Source organism: Populus nigra, chromosome 15 (genome assembly GCF_951802175.1).
Source record: "Populus nigra chromosome 15, ddPopNigr1.1, whole genome shotgun sequence".
Lineage (NCBI taxonomy): Eukaryota > Viridiplantae > Streptophyta > Magnoliopsida > Malpighiales > Salicaceae > Populus > Populus nigra.
The window spans coordinates 8,832,403-8,855,595 of NC_084866.1; the positions used below are offsets into that span (position 1 = coordinate 8,832,403).

Below are 23,193 nucleotides of genomic sequence, written 5' to 3' on the forward strand. Positions count from 1 at the left end.
TTAGTAATATATAGATTATTGAATTAAAAAATATGTTCTCAAGTTATATGTGATTGCATGATACCGAGGACCTATATATCCTCTATAAAGGAAATATAGAAGAAGACAACCTCTAATTGGAGTTGTTTTTTAAGCTTAAAAAATTACTTAGTGTTTGTACTTAAGAAGACTTTATTTAAAGAAGAGTATCTCATTGCTAACCGAGTATGTGTTTAAGAAAGAGATATTTGTTTAAGAAAGTAATTGTTGAGATAAAAAAAAAAAGTTTCTTAGATAAAAAAGGATTTCTAGATAAAAAAAATTTGTTTTTAGAATTTTTGTTTAACTAGTTAATTGAACTAGTATTTAAAATCTCTTTTGGATTATGATAGTTTAGGTTTGTAATCTCCTAAACATAAATGGAGTTCAAGAGTATTGAATACCAATGAATAAAATCATAGGATGGTGTGTTTAGTGTTTTCATTACGTTGAAGCCACACATGAGAAGAGCTAAACATGGCATAAAGAGAAATGAAAAATTACAATCTACCATATGGCTGACTCTTTATGCAATTCTCTGTCATAAATCAGCTAAGTAGTAGTAAGAAGAGGAGGTTCCCTACAACAAATCCGAGCAACACATCTGAAAGCCCGTTCCTGTTCAGCACCAACGAATGACCATAAGCAATCATTACCGGGAACTGGCAGTCCTCTTCAGATGGATCCTTGTCTGTAACCAGAGCCAAACCAGAGAAATCACAGTCCCAATATCCTTGGTTATTAAGTTGATAGTACATGTTGAAGGCATAAGAAGCATTCCCTTCAGCACTTAGATGATTACAAGAAGACCCATAACCTAAAGCAGTACAATCTGATTGACTACAGGCATAGTCAATACTATCTGGTAACTCGGCTAACTCAGTCGCTTCAGGGTCTAGAACACACCACCTTCTTAGCTGATACCTTACTCCCTCCACCGGAGCAAGACCCTTGTCCTCTTCCAACCCCATCAAATCCAATCCATATTTGGGCTCCCCATCAAACTCAAATATTCCCCAATGCCTTTCGAAGCTACCGGGAGCAATTGCTTTAGCATTCTCATCAATGAGGCCAAATAGATAAACATCGATGTTCTTGCCCTTTCTTTTTGGTGTTCCGTTTCCACTCAAAGCATGTCGAATCAACCCTTGGTTGAACCTCTTGGCATTTTGGATATTAGCATTTTTGTCACCATCGGTTGGCCAACCGACTTCTCCAATCATAATCTGCATGTCAGGATACCCAGCCTTGTCCAATGACCATATGAGAGTGTCAAGATTTGCATCAAACGCGTTGGTATATACTGATTCGCCATCTGTGATCGGCTTCTTTGGTCCATCAAAGAATGCAAACTCGAGGGGGAAGTTAGGGTCTCCGTATAGACTCAGGAATGGATAGATGTTGACAGTGAAAGGGGCATCATTTTCATTGAGAAACTGGACTACTTCAATCGTGAGGTCTCGAACATCAGGTCTGAAGTCACCAGCGGATGGAACTGGGTTTGATCCAGGGGAGTTGTAAATGTCGGCATTGAAGGGGACTGTGGCCTTGACATGGGAACCTAGCCCAGCTCTGTTGAGGGCATGCTGGATATTTTTTAGAGCTGGTAACGTGACATGTAGATAGGTGCCATTATATGTTTGCAGGAAAGGTTCATTGCCAACAGCTACATACCTGAAGAAAAAAAGATCATTAACTAAATTTCTCATTTAATTTAACGACTTTTACCGAAACGTATTTCTCAAACATTAATTAATCAATTCTCCAAGAAGAGAGATATTCCTAAAATTAAAGAATTAATTCAACCAGCCACATGGAAGCAGAGCAATTGTTGATCATACAAATAAAAGATTTGGAATTGCAAAGTCTTGACAACAGGCGCTGCAATCAATAGAATAGTTTCAGTGTATAGATTAATATGCCATAAAAAAAAGAGGAAAAGAAGAAGCCATACAAGCATTGTTCAGAGGTCAACAACTGTGTGCAACTCTAACCTGATTTTGACTCCACCAGTGTAAGACCAGCTAGTCACATTTTCATCAACCCAGGCAGTAGCAGCCACAGGATCTTGACTCATCTCATGCAGCATGTAATTTGGTATAGCCAGCATTACTTCAATATCAGTCCCAATCAGAGCTGCCATAATCTTCTCATCGGCATCAAACAACTTCAATTTGTCAAACCCATTTTCTTTCAGCATATGAACCACATTATCCGGTGGGAGTTGGTGTGTAGCCATGGTGCCCCAGTTCACTCCAACACGACTGGTAACATCAGGGATCATGGTCAAGAAAATAACAAACGGCACCAAAACATAGGTGGTAAATACTTCAGCCAGTGCCATCTTCTTTTTTCTTAGAGAATCTTTAATGGGGCTGGGACGAGAAAGAATCAAGAATCAAGAAAGACTGAACAGTTAATGGCACTGCTAATGACCGGGACCTGAACTCGTGATTGACACAAGCAAAATTGAGAAAGGGAGAGGGGGGGTTTGTTGGTTCAGAGTGGCAGAATTTATAAGAGTGAACAGTTAAGTCTCTCTCTCTCTCTATCTAGCTACAACACTTTTGGGGATTGGCTTTTGAGAAGCTTCACAGTGAAGGTGACAAATCTAGTGGGTGATGGTTTCTTGTACAAGAAACAAAAAAAAAGTTCATTGCAGGAAATGGAAGATTCGTCTCTCCCTTCTGTTATTCAGTTATGTGTGGTGCCACGCCAGTCAATATAGTACTAACATGCTTCTAAAAATGGCAAGGCAATTGAAACAATGCCTTTATTGTTCATATGCTGGCACCAATGCTTGAACCATGGTCGAGTGAATCTAAACCACCAGTCCAGGAGCAGCAAAGGCAATTAGACATTTACTTGGAGTCCTTGCAGCAAGTTCGTATTTTTGTCTCTGTCTAATCCAAACACTAGCTTTTACCTCTCCTCACTTATTATTTATATTAAAACATGAAACGAGTCTATCCCTTTTGCAATTTAATTTTTTCGGAGACAAGCATTATATGTGGCATTTATGATGATGATTGATGCAAGCTTGGAGTAAATTGTCTGGAAGGGGTAGTCGCCATTTTATTTATTTATTTATATTAATGAGTTTTTCACTATGACAAATGTTAAAGCACAATTAAGAAATTGAAGGAGAAAAAAAAAGGAGGATTTGGTAAGCATCAAAGTCATATTTAGTGTCGTAGTATTTCTTATTATAACTTCTATAGATGGTGGATGTCTTGATCAAAAAACGCTATCTGGTTATTTGGTTTAGAATTACTAGAATATCTCACCATATTAGTTTTATTAAAAATTTCAAAGGTAAAAGACTTGTTGTGTTAGGAAAAATATTAGTACCTACACTCTTTACGCACCTTACCTGAGGTAAACTGAATTGTATGATCTATATACAGTTTAAAAGTTTTGATGAGTTCCTTACTGATAGTCTATTTATGACTTAGAATAAAGATTTAATCCCATAAATAAATCTGTCATTTTAAATTTATTATAGACTCATATGCCCAAATAAATTCTTATGGGAAAAGTTCATGTAGGTGCTTTAATAAGACTCACCTATCTTGGAAGGCAAATGAGTTATTCAAAACTCGTATATTATAGTAAAAAATACTTCCAATTAAAATTGATGAATATCTAAAATAATCTTAAAAAATTTCTAGTTAATTCCTAGTATTTAAATACCAGCCTACTTATAAATCAAACATTTATACAAGGATGTTGACCATTAATTTTTATGAATTAAGATTTTAGAGTTATTGAAATACTTGTCAAATCTTTATAGAATTTTACAAACTTCGTGTAAAATCCAACAAATACAAAGGAAAATCAACATAAGTATTTTTCTAAAACTATGCTATTTTTTTTTGTCTTCTTTCTTGTAAATAAAAATGCAATTTTTTTAGGACCATGTCATTTTTTTAGGACTGTTTGACAAAATCATTTTTTTGTTCTAAATAAAACTGTCAAAACAGGTATAAGAATGTGTTTTCCGAACTTGCCCTTAAGCTAAAATTCTTTTTATCAAAATTCCTTAAGTATTTGACCTGATTTTGACCCGATCGGGTCAAACCGAAAACATTGGTTCAACCATGAACCGAACAAAAAACCAAGGTTTAACCTAAAACTAAACTAGAACATAGATTTAAATCGAAACAAAATCAAAACTAAAGAAAAATACAAAAAACATAATATCTTATAACAAAAAAAAAATCAAACACCAAGAAAAACAAAGAACACGAAAAGCAATGAAGAACATTCAAACTCAAACCCATCAATGTAAACGTCAAATCAAACCAGATTTCAAGCAATAAAAGATAGGGTTTTATTTGCAATCAAGCGTAGATCAAGAATCAAGTTTTCATTTGCTTCAATTATTACTCAAACATTATGATTTTTGTTAAAATTGGTTTCGGTTCAAAACCAAAACCCTAAAATTAAAACTCATAAAACATGTTATTGATGCATAAAAATCCTAGATTATTTACTAATAATGATACATGAATTTGTAGAAACCAAAATAAAATCAAATTAAAACCTAAAATTAGCACTCAAGACAATGTTCTTCAAATGAACATGAAGAACACGAACCCAAGTTGCTTATAAAACCTAACATACACTGTCAAACCCAGAAAATATATTTTAGGCTTACAAACCAAGATCTTTAGCCCCAGCAAACAATAGTATCATAAACAAATAAGTTTAAATAAAAAACACTAATAAATAACCTTGAATTATCAAGAACATGTATAGGATTTCAACTTCCAAAACTATAGCCTTATCATCAACCAATAAAACATAAAAAATCAATCCAAAACTGACTCTTTAAATACTTGAGACCCAAACTAAACTCAGGAATCAAGAACATGTACTATCAACATAGAAAAAACCATCAAACACCTACTGCGACCTTTGGCAGGTTTCAATATACATCATTAAAACCAAACACTTAAACACTTTTTAAACATCAACAACAACTTTAAAACAAGATCAATCAATCAAAACAACATTTTCAATCATCAATCCATATAAATGCTAAAATATAAAATAATGCCAAAAAAATTAAAAAACATCATTAATCATTGAAAAAGCACGAATGGGAAAATCATATGAATTGCACCATTGAGTTTTCACATGGCTATACCTTTTCTAAACATGCTGGCAATAAGCTGTTACTACCCTTTTCTTTTCTTTCATTCTTTCCCTTTCACTTTCTATTCTTTCCAAATCATATGGACCGCACCCTTGAGTTTTCACATGGTTATACCTTTTCCAAACTTGCTAGCAATAAGCTGTTACTACCCTTCTCTTTTCCTTCCTTCTTTTCCTTTCACTTTCTATTCTTTTCAAAGTTTGTTAGACCTTTTATGTTAGGTTTTTGAACCTTCATACTAGAATCTTTTTACAAAATATATCCTCATGTTTTTCTCTCTTCTCTCCCCTTTTATCTTTCTTTGATTTCTAGCGGTATTCATAGGGTTTTCTAGGTTTTTTGATGGATTTCCTCAAAGATTGATAAAAACTCAGTCATTTGATCAAAATGAAATAGTTCTGGTCAAATTTTAATAGCTAGAACCTTGTTCTTTAATGGTTTTGGGGGATGCCCTAGGTGATTTTCTTTTTTTTTGAGACAGACATGTATTTCTCATATTTTGATCTCGAATGAAAGATTTATGGCTCTTGATAAGAACCTTTTGGGAGTTTTTAATTGTGAACACACGAAAATGTTAAGTGGCTTTGCACAAATGAGTATCTCAGCTAAGGGTTAATGAGTTAGCCACTTTTGAGGCTTCACTAGAGAAATTTTAATGTAAACATTATTGAAGACCACCAGAACTTGGTAGAGAAGATGCACACCTTACGTTTGGATCTATCATTACTTCATTTGGAGGTCTATAGCTTTGCATTCATTCACTTGAAGGTAGTAACTTGACCAACCTAAAATTTAAAAATGTAGTAATGGCTGATCAGGGACAAGATGTTGGAGACTTTTGTGGAAGAATTGGGATGTAAACATCCAATTTCATGGAAATGAGGTTGTAAAGGGAATGTTCTTATTCCATTTTAAAAAAACCTCGTGCATTTGAAGATCTAGAACTCCACAACGAGCTTTTGGAATATGTTAACCCGATCATCCAAAACTGCCAAGGAAAGAGATGGACAGTTGGTGAATGATACGTCGTATAGATTAAACCCCTAGAAATTAAGGTTTTTAATTTAAGATTTGATAGATTTCATTTTAGTCTCTATTCTTTTAATTGCTTTTAATTGCACTCGTAATTGCCTTCCAAACTTTTAATTTCAGGCAATTTCACCTTTGCCAAACTTAATCATCAGCCCTAAAGTTTAGTGTCATTTTCATCTTGGTCTTTAATTTTCGACTTGTGTATTTGAACCCTTAATTGACTATCAAACTTTTAATTTTCTTCAATTGAGCCCTTGATTTGGTCAATTTTAGCCCTTGAAGTCTCGCGTCTTGTAAGATTTAGTCCTTGGTTTTGAATTTCTTCAATCAAACCCCTAATTAGCTATCAAATCTTAATTGTTTCACAATTAAACCTTTCAAAGTTCAATTTCAATCCCCAAACCTCAATTTCTTCCAAGTCACTCCTAAACTGATTTTTCTTGCAATTAAGTTCCCAATAAAATTAATTAAACCTTCCAAAGTTCTCATTGAGTCCTTACTCATCCAAATTTGTATTCATTTACCACAAATAAAAATATTTTCATCGAAAAGGTCTCTTGTCAATCAGAATTGGGTCACCAATTTTGCTAATCTTGTACATTTTGGTTCTCTAACTTTTTTTACTTTTTATTTTGGTCATTCACCACCAACTTAGGCTATCTTCTAGGCTTTCTTCATGTGTATCCACTTGTATTTTTAGATTTTATTTTTCTATTTTCTATCTTATTTTTTTTAAGGAGTAAAAAATAAATAACAACAAGGTTTATTTAAAAAAAAGATCTAAATTATCAAACAAATGATCATATTGTATAGGATTTTTATTAAGAATTTGTACCCCTTCTTTCTCGTTGAAAGAACTCATAATAAAACTTGAAAAGCATTATTTCAAAGTATTTTTTAGTAAAAAAAACTTTAAAAAACAACTGTCACTATAGTCTCAAATACCCCCTTCAATGAATTTTCCTCACTAAAAAGAAGCACACCAGACACTCAAATAAAAAAAGAAATCGAATTGAATAGCTTCCTTAATGTACAATATAACATTCCTTAAAAGTACAATCTGAATACCGTGTCCAAGAAGAAGATGTGATCAAGAAAGTCATTTATATGCATATGATAGAGGGCTTTTTATATTTATTGTCTCTTTTTCCCAAAAGCTGAGTCGTTGCTTCCTTAGTGGAAGGGTCGATGGCGAGCAAACGCCTTTACGAGGATAGAAAGGAATCTCCAAATGCTAACCAGCGTAATGCTACGTGTTTCATCCTCATTCAGACTGCTTTCTTGGTTTGTGCTGCTAGCCTTTTGAGTTAAAGTTAATTTATTCATGGACCTCTCTCTCTCCTGCAGTCTCCTCTAACTTGCTTCTTGTAGTTTATCCTGTAGTATCAAAAGTTAATTATATAATTTATTCGTTTTTTATATTCAAGAATACTTTCTTTCATGATCAAGATTTCCACCATATCCAGTTCTCTTTTCTTTTTCCTGCGAAGAGAAATGAGAAGAGAGCATGAAATTATCTATTATTACAAAAGAACAGTAGCTAAAAGACCCACAGCGTGGCCATGGCGTGTTCCAAGGAAAAGGATGCTCGATACAATAAGAAAAATGGTAGCTTTACATGTGGTGAATTTAACTTTAGTCTTTTTTATATATTTATAAAGGGATGCTGATCGATGAAATAGAAAAATCATGAACTGTTTTTCCTTTCTTTCTTGCAAATGAAATGAGGTAAAATTGTTGATTATTCCAATATCTGAAAAAAAGATTTATTATTACAAGCACTTGCCAGGTAAAGAGAGACAAAAAGGTAAACGAAAAGGTAAATAAATGCATAAAAAGGAAAAGCTCTGGTCAAGGAGCTGTTTTCCAACTGTCATGGGATTGTTTTGCAGCTATCATGGGATTATGAGATGCTCCTTTCCTTTCTTGATTATTTCCGTTATTGGCACAATCTTCTTTTTTTTTTTTTAAGTTTAACGTGGATGTTCGGGTCAGCTTGTGCGCACCTCAATTAATCCCACGGGTCCTGAAGTTAAAATTAACACAATCTTCTTGACTGGATATGTGGGAGTGACGAACTGAATTGGTAGGAAGACATGTCCAGTTTGTCTCAAAACCATGAAACAAAAATGAACTGAACATGAAGAGCTCCTCATGTTACATGTTCTGGCAAAATATGGTAATAAACTTCTACATGCACAGTATTGGGTTGGCAACAAGAGAGGTAGTGTTGATATTATATATCACAAAACATGGTAGAAGGATTAGCCAAGAACACACCTAGATCACAAAGTAAAGATTGTTTCCAGCATATGAGGCTAGGACCAAAGAAATAAAAAACCAACTGTTATAGAATGACAATCATCTATTGATCCAGCTGCCCAATTCGAATTAAAGAATGCATTAAGAGAAAAAAAGATACTAGGCGAAGAAAGGTTGTAAAGGGGTTTGCGTGTTGGCAGGTGAAGTTATTATATGTTGCTGTTATTTGGAAGATCATTACGGGGTAGAATCCATTGAAGAACACAATAGGATCCCTCGGAGATGATGATGGACCTTAAGAAGCACAACTTGTAAAGGGGAATAATATTTCATCAAATATAACAGGATGTCGAGAGATAACATCGCTACCTTTTATGTTTCTTCTACAATCAACTTGCTGACCCTTTTACGAAGGCTTTAGGTCATGATTGATTTATGCTACTCCTTAGCGAATTGGCAGTTCCAACTCTTCATTCTTGAACTTGAGAGGGAGTATTGTGTGATAAACTAACTCCTTACAACTAAGATTGATTGAGTTTTCTTACTTGTATATATACCTCCGCCATATTATGTTTCTCCAATCTCAGATAAACAGGCAGAAAGTGGCAATCCATCATGTTCGACATAGAGCATAGCATAACATGTTTGGATGGCCTTGTCTTACCCGTATTTACCAACTCTATGGATTGGCTTCCACTTAATTTGATCTAAGTGCAACAGCAAAACGATAATAGGACATTGACACTAACATTGCCAAAAATGGGTGTCTTAATCATAACTGAAAATACACCAACTCATTGGATCAGACAAAACTGAATAGAAAACGAAAAATTTATATATCAGGTCAGATTTCTTGGAGGTCATTTCAAAGCGAAGTTTGTTTCTGCTTTCAAGGGAACAAAATCTGCTAGGAAACTGATGGCGTGAGTGGTGTATGGACTGGAAAGATTTTATGGTGTCTAAAACTTCCCCTCAGCAGAATCAACGTTAAATGTTAGTGGCATCATCTTTGAAACATGCTTCTGGTAGCCTAAAGCTTAAGCAAAACATGGCCTGCATGATTAATCAGAAGTCATAAAAAAAAGATCACAAAGCACCCTTGTGCACACGAGTAAAAGTCTCCCTGTCTCAAACACATACTTCTGCTTTAAACCTGTCATAAATAAGCAATTAATTTCACGGTGGATGATAATTGGTACCTTATTTGGAGCGACATCCCTAACCCTGTGAAATATTGGCTCTTGTATGTGAGCATTCAAGGCAGACTCTGCCTCCTGCAAAAAGGTTGAATATATGCAAAAATTTGATTAAATTATAGAAGGAAATATGATGATAAGAGTTTAAAATTCACAACAAAAAAAGAAGACAACAAAATATCTCTGCAGAAAAAGCGTACCGAAACTATTAATTCTTGGGTTTGATTTGCTCGCATGAAGCAATAGCAGTGAATCAAGGGAAGAGGTCCTTTCCAATCCTTCCTCTGAATACGCCCCTTGAATGCATCTAAGGAGAAAATTATTTTATGTTAACAATTATGATGCGCACCCCTCCCCCCCAGCCAAATTATTTATTAGCCATAATAACACTATCCCAAAAAATAGACATCTGGAATCACATTTAAACACTCAGAAATATAGGTGGAGAGAAAAGACTGAAAAATACTGCATATACCAAGAAAATGTAGGGCAGAAGCAGGAAGGTTCATGACTATATGATCAACATGCTCCCAAGGCTTAGTATTGGGAAGCTCCAGGGCTCTCATCCTCTTTTTTTTGCCTCCCTTTCTCCTAAAAGCATCCATTGCACCATCACCATTGATGCTTCCATTTTCTACTCAAAAGATGAACAAGAGTTTAGTCATACAAGCCAAATGAATGACAAGATTGTTATGCATGCACCTAAATCCATTATTCAAGATGCTAACATGTTTTGCATTAACCCTGAATTTGGCGCTTATGATACCTTCCAAGCAACAATCCGAAGGTCTTTTAGTTGCAGCTACAGAAGTGTGTATATTTCTATTCGAATCTTGTGCACCCTCCACATTACCTGGAACAGTAACAGGTGTTTCCTCTGCTTCAACTGCATGACAAAACAAGTAACAGATGGAACTGCATGCAACAACAAACAGGAGGGGAAAGAAACCAACACAAATAATACCTCCCAGTCTTGTATTTTCTACCCTTGATTCCTCATTTTCCTGTACGCTGCAATCCTCACATGCTTTAAGCATTGAAACATTGCATTCTGCATTATTTTCACAAACTGGTGCTTCCATAAGTTGAGAAATAAATTTCCTAGCATCCATATTGAATGCACAAATGCAATCATCAACCTTATTGATTTCTGCATTAATCTTCAAATAGCGAATGCTATCTGGGTTCAAATCATTTGCATAAACAATGCATCCTTTCTGTGCTGCTGGAACAGCGAAAGGACCGATCCCAGCAAACATGTCACAGATGATCTCTCCTCGTTGAAATTGAGAAACCAACCTTATATGCTCATGTTCCAATCTTGAATTCCAGTAAACCAAGCCGTAATCAAGCTTGAACGTTGCCCCATATTGCTTCACTTCCGTGACCATGTCACTTTCTCCTGCTAAAATTTCAAACTTTGGCACCCGAAACTCATTTGTGATAGTTCCAACTTTATTAACAACAGTCTTTATCCTGGGATAATTTTTCTGCACGGTAGATAGAATATATACACCAATTGTTTTAGATTATCCAGACAAAACTATCAGTTAAAAAAAGGACATCCAAACAGTAAAGCCACCCAACCAACAAAAACTAAAATGAGGAAATTCCAGTTAAGATGCTTTAAGAAAATTGAAATAAAAAGGCACATGCTGTACATGGTTATTGTGAAATAAAAAGAACCATTTTGAATAGTATTTCAGGAAGAAATAGCAAATCATCTATGTTTAAAGAAAAACAACTAGTCCTTGAAAAACAAAGTTAAGAAAGATGAAGTCTGCGAGAAGTAAAAACTTACATCATAAATAACCTTAGCAATAACATCCTTGTAGGGAAGCAGTTCATCATGTATATTTAGATGGGCAATTTGACCTGCAGGCATAATAAAAAATAGTAACTCACTCATCTTTGGTGAGGTTCCTCATGTTAAGCATTAACAATCCACCATGTAACAATGTCTTGGAATCAATGTCAACATTGAACAGCTAACAGAGTATACAAACAAAACAACTCAGGCTTGTTTAGAAAGCTGAAAAAAGGAAGGATGACAACAAAAACAGAATACTTACCTATTGTTTCAAAAGATGAAGGCACCTCCACTCCAGGAGGCAGAATCTGCTTCAATACATGATCTGGAATCAAAGATAAGCACCAGTCAGTGAGTCTTTCCATTTGTCAATAGACATATTGAAACACACCAAATTGTTTTTTTTTCTTTTTTCCAATATTTGTACAACAAGTTCAATCTGAAATAGTAGATGAACAAATAGGAAATGACCTGCACTCCAATAGGAATATCCGAGTGTCAACGAATAAGGAATTACTTGAATCTCACATAATTTCTTCAATTCATCAAGCTTCTGAGGTGATATCTCAGACAAATCTGTAACACATCAATTGCAAGTAAAGCACACTCAACATCAATAAAAATAAAATACAAAAAATAAGTTAAAATCAATCAGTGAATAGCTTACCATGACTTTGAACTCTATCGGACAATATCATATAACGATTCTTTTGGCAAGTTGGATCTTCAGTAATAGGTTTGATTCTGGGCTTGTCAAGCAAATATCTGCAACCAACAAAAACCCATTATTAATAAATTTGATATTAAAAAAAAAAAAGTAGACTAGAAAGAGTAGTTGTGGTAGTACCCGTTTAAAATGCGAGTGGCGGCTTTGCAAAGCTGACAAGGGATTCTAAGTGCCCATAATTTCAAATCAACATCAAATTTGCTTTCATCCAACATTTCTGGGCCACACAATTTCTTTCTTTTCTTAATAAAATTATAAACAGCTTAAAACAAGAACAATAACAAAAGGAGAGAGAATTGAAAACTGAAACCCCCTCTCGCCTTGACCTTTACTTGAGGCCTGAGGATTTTGATTAAGGCTAGAAGCTAATGTTATAGGAACCAAACCAGACAGTGAACTGGCAAAGGTGCCAGGTGACCGATTCACTGGTTGACCTGGCAGTTCACTGTCAGTTCAGTGCACCTGCACAAACTGTGGATTTTCCTTCATTTCCAGCACCTAATGCTTTGTGAGAACTTGAAAAGAAAAAAAGAGAGGAAGGAATAGTACCTAAAATCAAACACCTAAATTTTAAACAAGTCTTCAAACATCCAAATCCTTAAATCAATATCCCAGACATTCAAATTTTTAAAATTCAACCATGAAGCACGCAAATAACAGAATAAGCAAAATGCTAACACAATCATGAGCAAAGAAAAACAAAAGAAGCCTACAAGGACATAAACACTTGAGCAAGAGTCCCCCAACAAGGAAACCACTAGACATGGAAAAAAAAACTAAATGAATCAACAAGCCTCACAAAAGTAGATGATGCACCACGAAACAGAACAGAAGAGGCTGTAAAATAATCCTATGAAGCATACAAAAGAGGCCGTCAAGAAATTGATGAGACCAAGAGAACTTAGCACGCAAACAAGACCCAACTAGTTTGCTGGCAATATAACGATATAATTGCCAGTATAAGGCACAAGATCAAAGAAAATGCAGCAGGCATCACAATCCAAGCATGAGCTTATTAGAAATTCAAGACAAAACCAGCAAGATAGAGAGTGAATCATCCGTTCCCACATGCTGCAAGAATTTCCAATTGACTATTCTTACATGAACTATTTCAGCCGAGATTGAAACCATCTCAACAAAGTAAGTCGAAAGAGCACACAAAATGATTCCTTAGGACTCCACTGTATGCTAAATACTACAACCACACTGTCCATAATGATATCACGTTTTCTAGTTCACTATTTTCTCCGTTGAAAATGGGATTTCCATACAAGTTAAAACCCATATCACCAAAGATCAAGTTAAATGTATAAATAATAGTGCTAAGTGCTGAGACCGACTCTACTTTCAAATTTCAATGTCATAAACACTCCCAACTTTCTACTAATTTCACTCTGTCTGTATATATATAGATTCAGATCAACCAAAACAATTAGTAATTGCCCAGCTAATGAATAGAGAAGAGATTAAAAGAAAAGGCTTGGTTAGCAGTAGTACCCTCGGCTATGCAAGAAGAAGAAGAAGAAAATCTTCTTCAAGGATTTTCCTTGGTACCTGGGCTTGGCAAAGTAATTAGTGTGCGTTTGTATTTTCAATTGTGATTTTCGAAGAAGAAAGAGGGGAGGAAATCAGGATGCGCCGGCAACACAACTTGCAGAACAAAATCAAAGAAGAAAGAAGGGTCCGTCTCAGTGGAACTGAACTGAGGAGGAGAAACTAGGTATTTGCGATTCGGGATGCTTAAAACGACGTCGTTTCTTCAATGAGAAAAGATTTAACTTATCCTTTAGAGTTTTATCCTATACTTTTTTATTCATAATAGTATCTGTGTGTTTTATTATTTCGATGTTGTGGAAGCAGAGACCTTTACATGGTGGATGGCAGTATTCATGAAGAGTTGAGATTACCTTACAAACATGGTTTTTAAACTCGATCCGGCGGTCAGCCCCTAAAAATGACAGACTGGCGTTCTGGTTCTAGAATTCCTAAGATGTTTTAACACTCCAAAGGATTCAATACACAAGTTTTACAAATTATAGAGCAAAGCCAATGTTGTGCGGATGGAAGCAAACAACGACCCTGCTTGTGCAGCTGTTCCAAAGAAATAAAAAATCTTGCAGGCATTATAAACCAACGAATCAGTTGAATTGATCAATCAAATTGATTCATAATAATTTAATTTAATCAGTACCTTTGCGTTAAATTATTAATGTTTCCTTCACCTTGGTGTTTGTCAAAATGAAAGATGAGGTGCTAATAAAGATTTCAAAAAGAAAAGAAAAAAACAGATTGTTGCTTGCGAGGAGAATATTCGCAAGCAAATCAAATGGTTTTGGGTTTTTCAATTGACGCAGCATAACAGTTCTCACGCTGCAGGCAAACATGCCATCAGAGTGTGCTAATTCGACACCCATTGGCCATGACATTAATCCAAGAACACAGTATATCTCCTAATCCAATGCTCTCTAATTTGGTAATGCCATGATTAAGGCCTGAAAACCAACAAAAAACAACATGGAAAGTAATGAGAAAAGCCCTTACGCTTTGTCAGGACTGCGAGCAACGGTGAGATAATCCAAGCTTGCCTTGAAATCTTTTCGCGTGGCTTGGGAAGAAGAGATTTCTTCTGCGCTTCTTTGCAACTGGTATGGTTTCAGTTGAAGGATTTGAACTAGGTTAAAAAAAGGATTGGCAAGAAGGAGAGATTAGGTTTTCTTTTTAATTCATTGTTGAAAACGGTGATGTTTTCCTTCGGGGGGGGGACCCAGGTCAACCGGGGGTTTTAAACCTATAACTAGAAGCTTAGCATTGAACACTGCCGTGAGGATTTTATTTTAATTTTATCCTCGATTGTTTTTTAATTACAGTCTTTTATACTCAATTTGATGAACAATTTGTCAAAATTGATAAATAATGAACAAATTTCAAAAATATGAAACAAGGAGAAACTCATGACCAATTCAAAATTGAGGTTAGAAGTTATTTTTGCCTTTATACTTTTCTTTTTCTTTCTTTATAATTATTATAATTTTATAATTTTAATTTTGATTCAAAAACATTTTTTTCATTGCATTTAAGTTCTTAAGCTAGACGGAAAAGAGAGAGAAGAAAAACTCCCAGGTTTTGGAGAAAGAAAAAGATTTTGAGTAAAAGATTATGAGCATCAGCTTTAAACAATTACTTACATGGTTGAGTGGTTAAAGAGATGACATTAAAATTTGGTGATCTTCCTTGTGTAGGTTTTGTTAGGAGTAAGTAAAAAAATTGATAAATTGATTAAACTGATAAAACAAAAAGAAATTAACTGAAAAACTAAACCAAGAAAAAAAACTGAATCAAACCATTTAGAATATTTAGAAATACTTCTGATTCGGTTCGGTTTTGGTTTTATAATGTTGAAACCAATTAAACCATAACCAAATTGAATCATATTGGTTCGGTTCAGATAAAACAAGGTACTATAAATAGAAAAAAAATGCTTTTGTAAAGTAGTAACCCTAGGAGCTGTATGGTCGTTCCCTCCCCTTGCCCTTAGAGACACAGATAATCAGACGTGCCCCATCTTCCAATCTCCATTCTTCAATTCCCACTCTAGATCTAACAACTTAGGCTTCCCAGCAACAGCCAACAGTCCATCTAAGCACTCCTTTTCAGTTCATTACACTAAGTTAGTAAGATTTCTCTCTTTGTATTAACTAGCAGACCAAGTTGCAATGTTTATATGATTTATTTATTTTGGATCTTATGTTAACTTTTGTTGCGTTCAGGATTCCTGGGTCTGTGCTTGTTTGTCATCCATTGGTGTATATAACTCTATAAAGTTTGAATTCTAAAACCCTTTCAGAGGTATATATGCTCAAAATTACTTTTGTAGTTTATGTAATTTCATATGATGCATTATTTTTGTTCATTTATGTTAAATTTTAAAATTTAGAAATATATTTGATGTTATCTTATCTATCGCATCTTTGATTCTTGTATGCGTTTTGGGAACTGTATCTATAACTTTGTGTATTATATATATTCCTAAACATAGAATTTACATCAATGATCTTTATGTATAATTACAACAATAGTATTGAATATAAACTATTGTTTTTTACGGAAGTAAAATGTTGGAAAGGTGTTCTTCTAGCCTTTGGATAGATCAATAGGTTCTGTCAAGCTTTGCTTCACAAATTTCATATAGTGACTAAAAAGTAAAAGAATGAGCAATATGAGTTATTGTAGTTTTTGGTTAATGCTAGAGCGAGGGGGCGGGGGGGTTGAAACTCAGGGGTGTATGGTGTACTTAGTTGCTTTATTTGGAAAACCCTTAATTTGTTGCTCAATTTGGAAAAAAATGTAGACCCGATTGTTCAATGCTCGTAGTGATCTATTAATTATACAACCTTTTCTTCTTTTAGAATTACCAGTATTCCTTGAATGATTACAAGGACAAAAAAAATGTATTACTAACATTTTCTATAAGGGTAGAAGAATTTGTTTTGAAACAAAAAAAAAATCATGGGAAACTATAATTAGACTATATGTTCAAATTCAGTTTCTTCACATAAAAATTACAATATTAAAAACAGTAAATCACAGTAGTTTCCCAAATAGAACCCTCTCTTATTGCCAAAATGCATAAACAACATTAAAAATTACAATATTAACAACCTTTTCTCATTAAAAGTTGTACTGCATATTTCAACATGCATAAATATTAACATGCTTTCATTTCAAAGTTCTCTATCTCCAATAATAGTTCAAGCACTTATTTGTTGTCCAAATTGGTTGCATCATGGATCAATTCCGACCAATATTGGAACCTTGATGAATGATTTTGAAACATACAAAAACCTTGAATCAAATAATTTTTTTTATAGACTTACACCTTTTATTTTATAATCTATTAATTAACGCATTTTCATTCTAACATGTCTAATTTTTTATTTTGTAGAATTTGGTGGAAAGTTACATCTAGTAGCAACGAATAATAATTAGAGGTGATGTGCACAATGAAGATTTATTTTTCTGGCTTGAAGTGTTTTATGACAATGTTATTTGTTGTTTTTTAAGCCCTTTAAAGGCCATGCTTTGTACTTTGAAATTTAACTTATTAGTGTGTGTTATTTAAACTCTTCTACAACAAGAATTCTACTCACTCAAACAAAATAGAAGAAATATATTAGGAAGGCAAAAAACCATATTGAACACAAGATTGACATTAACAATTTAATACAAAAAAATATCTAATGGCAAAAAAATTAAATATACTTTGAAATCTTATAAGAAAATTAGACAATATTAACATCATTTACAAACCCATCAGAAAGTCCATTAGAAAGCCCATTAAAAACCCAATAGAAAGTCCAAAAGGCAAAAAAAAACCATATAGGTTTTTTTAATTTTTTGACATAAAAACCGAACCGAACCGAAACTGGTCGGTTGGAACCAATTTCAGTTTGGTTTCTATTTTTTTTTTTAATTTCAGTTTTCGTTGTTTTAATTTGTAAAAACCAAATTGAACTGAAAATAATCACCCCTAGGTTCAGTTCATGTTGTCCACATTTTTTAGAGTACTTGAGAATGTTATGTTAACACGCATATTTCTGTTTGTTTTTAAGTTTTAAAAGTATTTTTTAAAAAAATTAATTTTTATTTTATTTTTTTACTTTAAATTAATTTTTTTTTGTGTTTTCAGATTATGTTGATGTACTGATGTTAAAAATATATTTTTTTAAATTATTTTGATGCATTTCCAAGTGAAAAAGCAATTTAAAAAGCAATTTAAAAAGCAACCACAACCATACTCCTAAACACCTAAATAGATACTTTACCATGATTCTTCCCGAATCGAATATTTTTTCAAATAAAAAAATTATATAAACAAGTTTTTTCAATATATTTTTGTAGTTAAAATATTTAAGTGAAAATAAAATTTTTTATGCATATATGTAATTAAATAAATTAAAAATAATGTGTTAATAAATGAAAAAAAAAACCATAAACAACAATTAAAAGTAAAAATGAAAAAATTAAGAGACAGATGTAGATCAAGATATTTAATCTTGCAAGCCGGGATATTTACCCAGTTGTGTTTGTTAAGTTTATTTATTAAAATAATTTTTTATTTAAGCAAATGATAATAAAAATACACATATTAAATTAATTAAATAAAAGGAAAAAAAACATTATGCAAGGCTGCACATATTAGAAATATTATCTGAAAATATTTTTTTATTTTCAAAAATACAGTTTATATATATAAGAGATAAAAAAAATTATAGATGAATCAGAAAAACTCTTCAAAATTTAACTGAATAACAAAAAAAAATTGTAATTTAAAAGAAGTAATCTAAACAAAATGATAAAGAGAATATGTATTAATAAAAATAAAAATAAAAAACAATTTAGAGAAAAAAAAACCATATAAAAAAGAATTAATTTTAAAAAAGAATTAGAAAAAAATAATTTTTTTTAAAGCAAAGGTCAGGCGCTGTTGGGCTTGGCAAGCTAAGCCAGCCCCTTCAACACATTTCTTCAAGGCTGAGCGCGGGCATGCCCTGGCAGACGTGCGCGACTATTGTAGTCACAAATAGGGTGAATGACTTGTTGTTAACCCAAATTTGTTTGAAAAACAAATGAGACGACATGTCATCTCATTTGCCCAAGTTTTGGCCACTGTAGTAGTTGAAAAATCAGGACTTAATTTTTTTTTTACTCAAAAAACCTGTTTTTCAACTCATTTTGACTCTAAACACAATAGAAATCATGACAAACCTAAAGAGAAAGATTACAGACAATGCTTCAAAAGCTAATTTCGAATAGATGAGAACAGTTCCTTATATTTACAATGACAGAGAGTCTATATAAGGAATGTTCAAACGTTTATGCTGAATCTATGCTACCATTACAGCTGTGGTTAATGAACATTGTATCTGGTGTAATTACAAATGAATGACAGAATAATTACAAATGAATGACAGGATAATTAGCATGATTGTAGGCTAATTGTGTGCTGTTTCATGATCTGTAGAATTCTCCTTGATACGCCCCCGCAAGATTGAGCTTCCATCAGCAAGACCAATCTTGTTTCGTAATAACTCAGTACGCTGCCTGAACAATGGCTTTGTTAAGAGATCAGCTAACTGGTCTTGAGTGCGAACATGGTGGACCTGAAGACTGCCCTTCTGTACTAAGTCACGGACAAAATGAAGATCGATCTGAATGTGTTTCATGTGCGAGTGATTAACAAGATTGAAACTAAGATAGGTTGCACCGAGATTGTCACATAGCAACTGGGGACAGTGTGGGGCAGGAACTCCTAGTTCTGTTATAAGAGTGGACAACCACACAGTTTCAGAGGCCGCAGTGGCAAGAGCCCAATATTCAGCCTTGGTTGAGGATCGTGCAACTGCCCGTTGCTTCTTGGAACTCCATGAAATAGGATTAGAACCTAGAAAACTGATATAGGCAGATGTAGATGTGCGATCATCAATGTTGTCAGCCCAGTCAGCATCAGAATACGTCCGTAGAGCTGTGCTGCCAGTTTTGCGGAGCTGAAGACCATGAAAGATGGTGTGTTTTAAGTAGCGAATGAGTCTTTTAGTGGCAATCCAGTGTGTTATTGTAGGCCTGTACATAAACTGAGATAGTTTATTAACAGCAAACGAGATATCAGGACGCGTCAACGTAAGATACTGGAGGCTGCCAATGATGCGACAAAAATGTGAACTATCCATAGCAGCGGTGCCATCATCCAGTTTAAGAGACTGAGTGGATGATAGAGGAGTGGAGACATTTTTCGCACCACTCATACTGGTAGTTGCTAGAAGGGCACGCACATACTGATGTTGAGAAAGGAGCAAACCGACTGGAGTGGGAATAACTTCAATGCCTAGGAAATAATGAAGGGAACCCATGTCTTTGAGGGAGAATATAGCACCAAGTTGTTGAATAATAGAGTGCACAAATGATGGAGCATTCCCTGTAATGACAAGGTCATCCACATATACCAAGAGATAACAAGTAATGGAGCTGTTCTTGTAAATGAAAAGAGAGGAGTCTGCCTTGGAGTTCTGAAATCCCAGCTGAAGAATGGCAGATTTAAGAGCAGTATACCAAGCCCTCGGGGCTTGTTTGAGGCCATAGAGTGCTTTGTTTAATCTGCAAACATAATGAGGCTTGGATAAATTCTTGAAACCGGAGGGCTGCTGCATAAACACAGTTTCAGTTAATGCATCATTTAAAAAGGCATTTTGAACGTCCATTTGCCTCAGTTCCCATGCATGCATGACAACAATAGAAAGAACAGTTCTAATGGTGACTGGTTTAACCACGGGACTGAAAGTCTCGGTGTAATCAACACCAGGACGTTGATGATAGTTTTTGGCGACTAATCGGGCTTTGAAACGATCCACTAATCCATCTGCTTTGCGTTTGGTGCGGAATACCCACTGGCTGACAATATGAAGGAGGTGGAACCAAGTCCCAGGTGCCGTGTTTCATGAGAGCAGTAAGTTCTTGAGACATGGTAATACGCCAGTGAGGCTGAGACAAGGCTTGACTCACACTTGTTGGTTCAATGGTTTGAGGGAGGGGATATTTGGATATGGTGTTGAGTTGCTTGGGCTTGAAGATTTGGTTCATGGATCTGATGGTCATGTGATGGGTACGGTGGAAAGGTTCAGGTGCTACAGGAAGGATAGGGTGAGGAGAGTGGGAAGAGGCTGGAGGCAAACTAGAAGTGGGAGCAGAAGGTGATGGGAAGGAGCTAGGCATATTAGCAGGGTGAAGCTCAGGTGAAGAGGAAGAGGTGTCGAGATTACCTAAAGAGAATGTAACGATGGCAGGGAGACCTTCCTGGTGCTGGCGGTTCTGATTTAATGGTGGAGGAACAGGTACCGAGGGAACATGAGGGAGAGGAAGCCATGTGTGAGATTCTGAGGATGTGGGAGGTGAAGAAGAAGGCACAGGAGTGGACGGATTGAAGAAATATTGATGTTTATTAAATAGCACGTGTCGTGAAGTAAAATTTTTTTTTGTTTTAGGTTCAAAACATTTGTATGCATTTTGTGTTAAAGAGTAGCCAAGAAAAATACAGGTTTGGGATTTGGGCTGTATTTTATTTGAATTGTAGGGCCGGGTAAGCGGGTAGCAAATACACCCAAATTTTTTTAGTTTCAAATAATTTGGAGGTTGACCAAAAAGAACTTCTAGTGGTGATTTGCCATGGAGAAGGGGTGTGGGTTGCCGATTTATGAGATAAGACGTAGTTTGAAAGGCATACAGCCAATACGAGAAATCAAGATTTGCATTATGAAGAAGAGTAAGACCTGTTTTAACTAGATGACAATGGCGACGTTCAGAAACACCATTTTGTTGAGGTGTGTGGGGAGCAGTGGTATAGTGGGATATGCCATGAGTTGAGAGATATGATTTTAAAGCAATGAATTCTCCACCATTATCAGAATATAGTGTTTTGATAGTTTTTTGAAAACGATTTTCCATAACCTTTTTAAAAAGTGGGAAAATGGTAGAGACACCTGATTTTGTGACCATTGGATAAAACCATGTATATTTAGTATAATGATCCACAAAAATAAGGTAATATCTGGATCCATCAAGACCAGTATAACTAGCAGGACCCCATACATCAGTGTAAATAATATCAAGTGGTGCATGGCTTTTAAGACTTGTGACATGAAATGGTTGTTGATGTGCTTTATTAATGGAGCAGGAATGACATAATGAAGGCAACTTTTGTTTGGATGTAATGGGAAAGGAAAAACTGTTGATAAGATTGTGAACAATTTTATTAGAAGGATGCCCAAGACGCTTGTGCCATCCATCAAGTGATGTTCGTACATGAACATTTGCAACCTTTTTGGAGGAGATAGGAACCATTGATGTGGGGAAGGTATAGATGCCATCGTTACATGCTCCTCTTAGCAGTGTCGCCTCCGTGATCGTGTACTTCACAAGAAAATGAAAGGGGTGAAATTCAACAAACACATTATTTTGTTTTGTAAGATGATGAACAAATATTAAATTTTTACAAAGATTTGGAACACAAAGGGTGTCACGTAAAAGGAAAGTCCGGTTGGGGGAGTGTGAAGCTAAAGAACCAACATGTGAGACTACCAAACCTGAACCATCACCAAGTAGGACTTCATCAGTTCCATCATATTCAGAATGAATAGAAAGATTAGAGAGATCTCCTGTGATATTGTGAGAGGCTGCGGAATCAAGAAGCCAATTTTTATCTTTGCTTGTGGATGATGTGGCACAATTTGCAGAAAGATTTGAGGAATTGGAGTGGGAACAGAACTTGACAGTGTGGCCAAATTGATCACAAAGTTGGCATTTGGGCTGATAACGCCGATTAAAATTAGTGGGCCTGTTAGTGTTGTAATTGGAGTTGCGTCTGTCACGGTGAGCCTCATTGGAATTTCATCCTGGACTGAAAGTGTGAGGTCCACGTTGAGATTGTGGTCTGTTATGCCGTGAGGAGCCCTGATTATATCCTCCTTGCACATATTGCTTTATCTTCGTGTAATTGGTAGATGCAACCATGGTCTGTGTTGCAGTTTCCAGGCGTCTTAAATGCGTCTCATGACCGACTAAAAGATCATGAAGTTCTTCAAAGTTGAGAGAGGACTCTCGGGCACGGATAGGTCCTGCAATCTCTCGAAAATCCGGACCTAATCCATTTAGTACATACAAAGTTAGGTCATCATCCGAAATTGGATGATCAATAATGGTGATTTCATCAGCCAATTTCTTAACAGCATGGAGATAGTCTGTGATTGATCGATGTCCACGTTGAATTAAAGTAAGCTCCTCCTTCAACTGCATAGCACGAGTTCTGGATTTGCTAGCATATAGAGTTTTGAGTTTTTTCCAAGCTCCATGAGATGTTGGAGCTGTGGCAATGAGGGGTGTTATTGAGGAGGAAATGGAGGCGAGAATAGCCCTCAAGATGAGTTTATCTTGTCGGATC

General features: G+C 35.0%; 2 protein-coding genes across 5 annotated transcripts; both read right to left on the reverse strand.

The window, feature by feature from the left end:
* Nucleotides 1-429: 429 nt before the first annotated feature.
* LOC133674220 (glucan endo-1,3-beta-glucosidase 8) lies at nt 430-2,811 on the reverse strand. The gene is made up of 2 exons (XM_062095239.1): nt 2,013-2,811; nt 430-1,692 (listed from the first exon to the last, which is right to left on the reverse strand). The coding sequence occupies exons 1-2, from the start codon at nt 2,360-2,362 to the stop codon at nt 567-569; spliced, it is 1,476 nt and encodes a 491-aa protein (XP_061951223.1). The 5' UTR covers nt 2,363-2,811; the 3' UTR covers nt 430-566.
* A 6,412-nt stretch (nt 2,812-9,223) lies between these two features.
* Nucleotides 9,224-14,960, reverse strand: LOC133674838 (tRNA (guanine(37)-N1)-methyltransferase 2). 4 transcript variants are annotated; one of them, XM_062096114.1, is made up of 12 exons: nt 14,748-14,960; nt 12,327-12,423; nt 12,147-12,244; nt 11,951-12,055; nt 11,742-11,804; nt 11,471-11,544; nt 10,634-11,159; nt 10,436-10,522; nt 10,145-10,303; nt 9,870-9,976; nt 9,673-9,747; nt 9,224-9,526 (listed from the first exon to the last, which is right to left on the reverse strand). In XM_062096114.1, exons 2-12 carry the CDS (start codon nt 12,419-12,421, stop codon nt 9,461-9,463), a joined length of 1,455 nt encoding a protein of 484 aa, XP_061952098.1. In that variant the 5' UTR covers nt 12,422-12,423; nt 14,748-14,960; the 3' UTR covers nt 9,224-9,460. The 4 variants fall into 4 exon arrangements, with proteins under 4 accessions (XP_061952098.1, XP_061952095.1, XP_061952097.1 ...); XM_062096111.1 differs by having other exon boundaries at nt 10,436-10,555; XM_062096113.1 differs by lacking the exon at nt 14,748-14,960 and adding an exon at nt 13,761-14,088 and having other exon boundaries at nt 10,436-10,555.
* Nucleotides 14,961-23,193: the final 8,233 nt, after the last annotated feature.

Excerpts from the sequence above, each read along its gene's own strand:
- LOC133674838 (XM_062096111.1), bottom strand. The coding sequence starts at position 12,421 with ATGTTGGATGAAAGCAAATTTGATGTTGATTTGAAATTATGGGCACTT. Across the intron at positions 9,977-10,144 it reads TTCTGCCCTACATTTTCTTG|ATGCATTCAAGGGGCGTATT; the intron begins GTATATGCAGTA and ends TTTTCTCCTTAG. Across the intron at positions 9,748-9,869 it reads CCCAAGAATTAATAGTTTCG|GAGGCAGAGTCTGCCTTGAA; the intron begins GTACGCTTTTTC and ends ACCTTTTTGCAG.
- LOC133674220 (XM_062095239.1), bottom strand. The coding sequence starts at position 2,362 with ATGGCACTGGCTGAAGTATTTACCACCTATGTTTTGGTGCCGTTTGTT. Across the intron at positions 1,693-2,012 it reads ACTGGTGGAGTCAAAATCAG|GTATGTAGCTGTTGGCAATG; the intron begins GTTAGAGTTGCA and ends TTTTTTCTTCAG.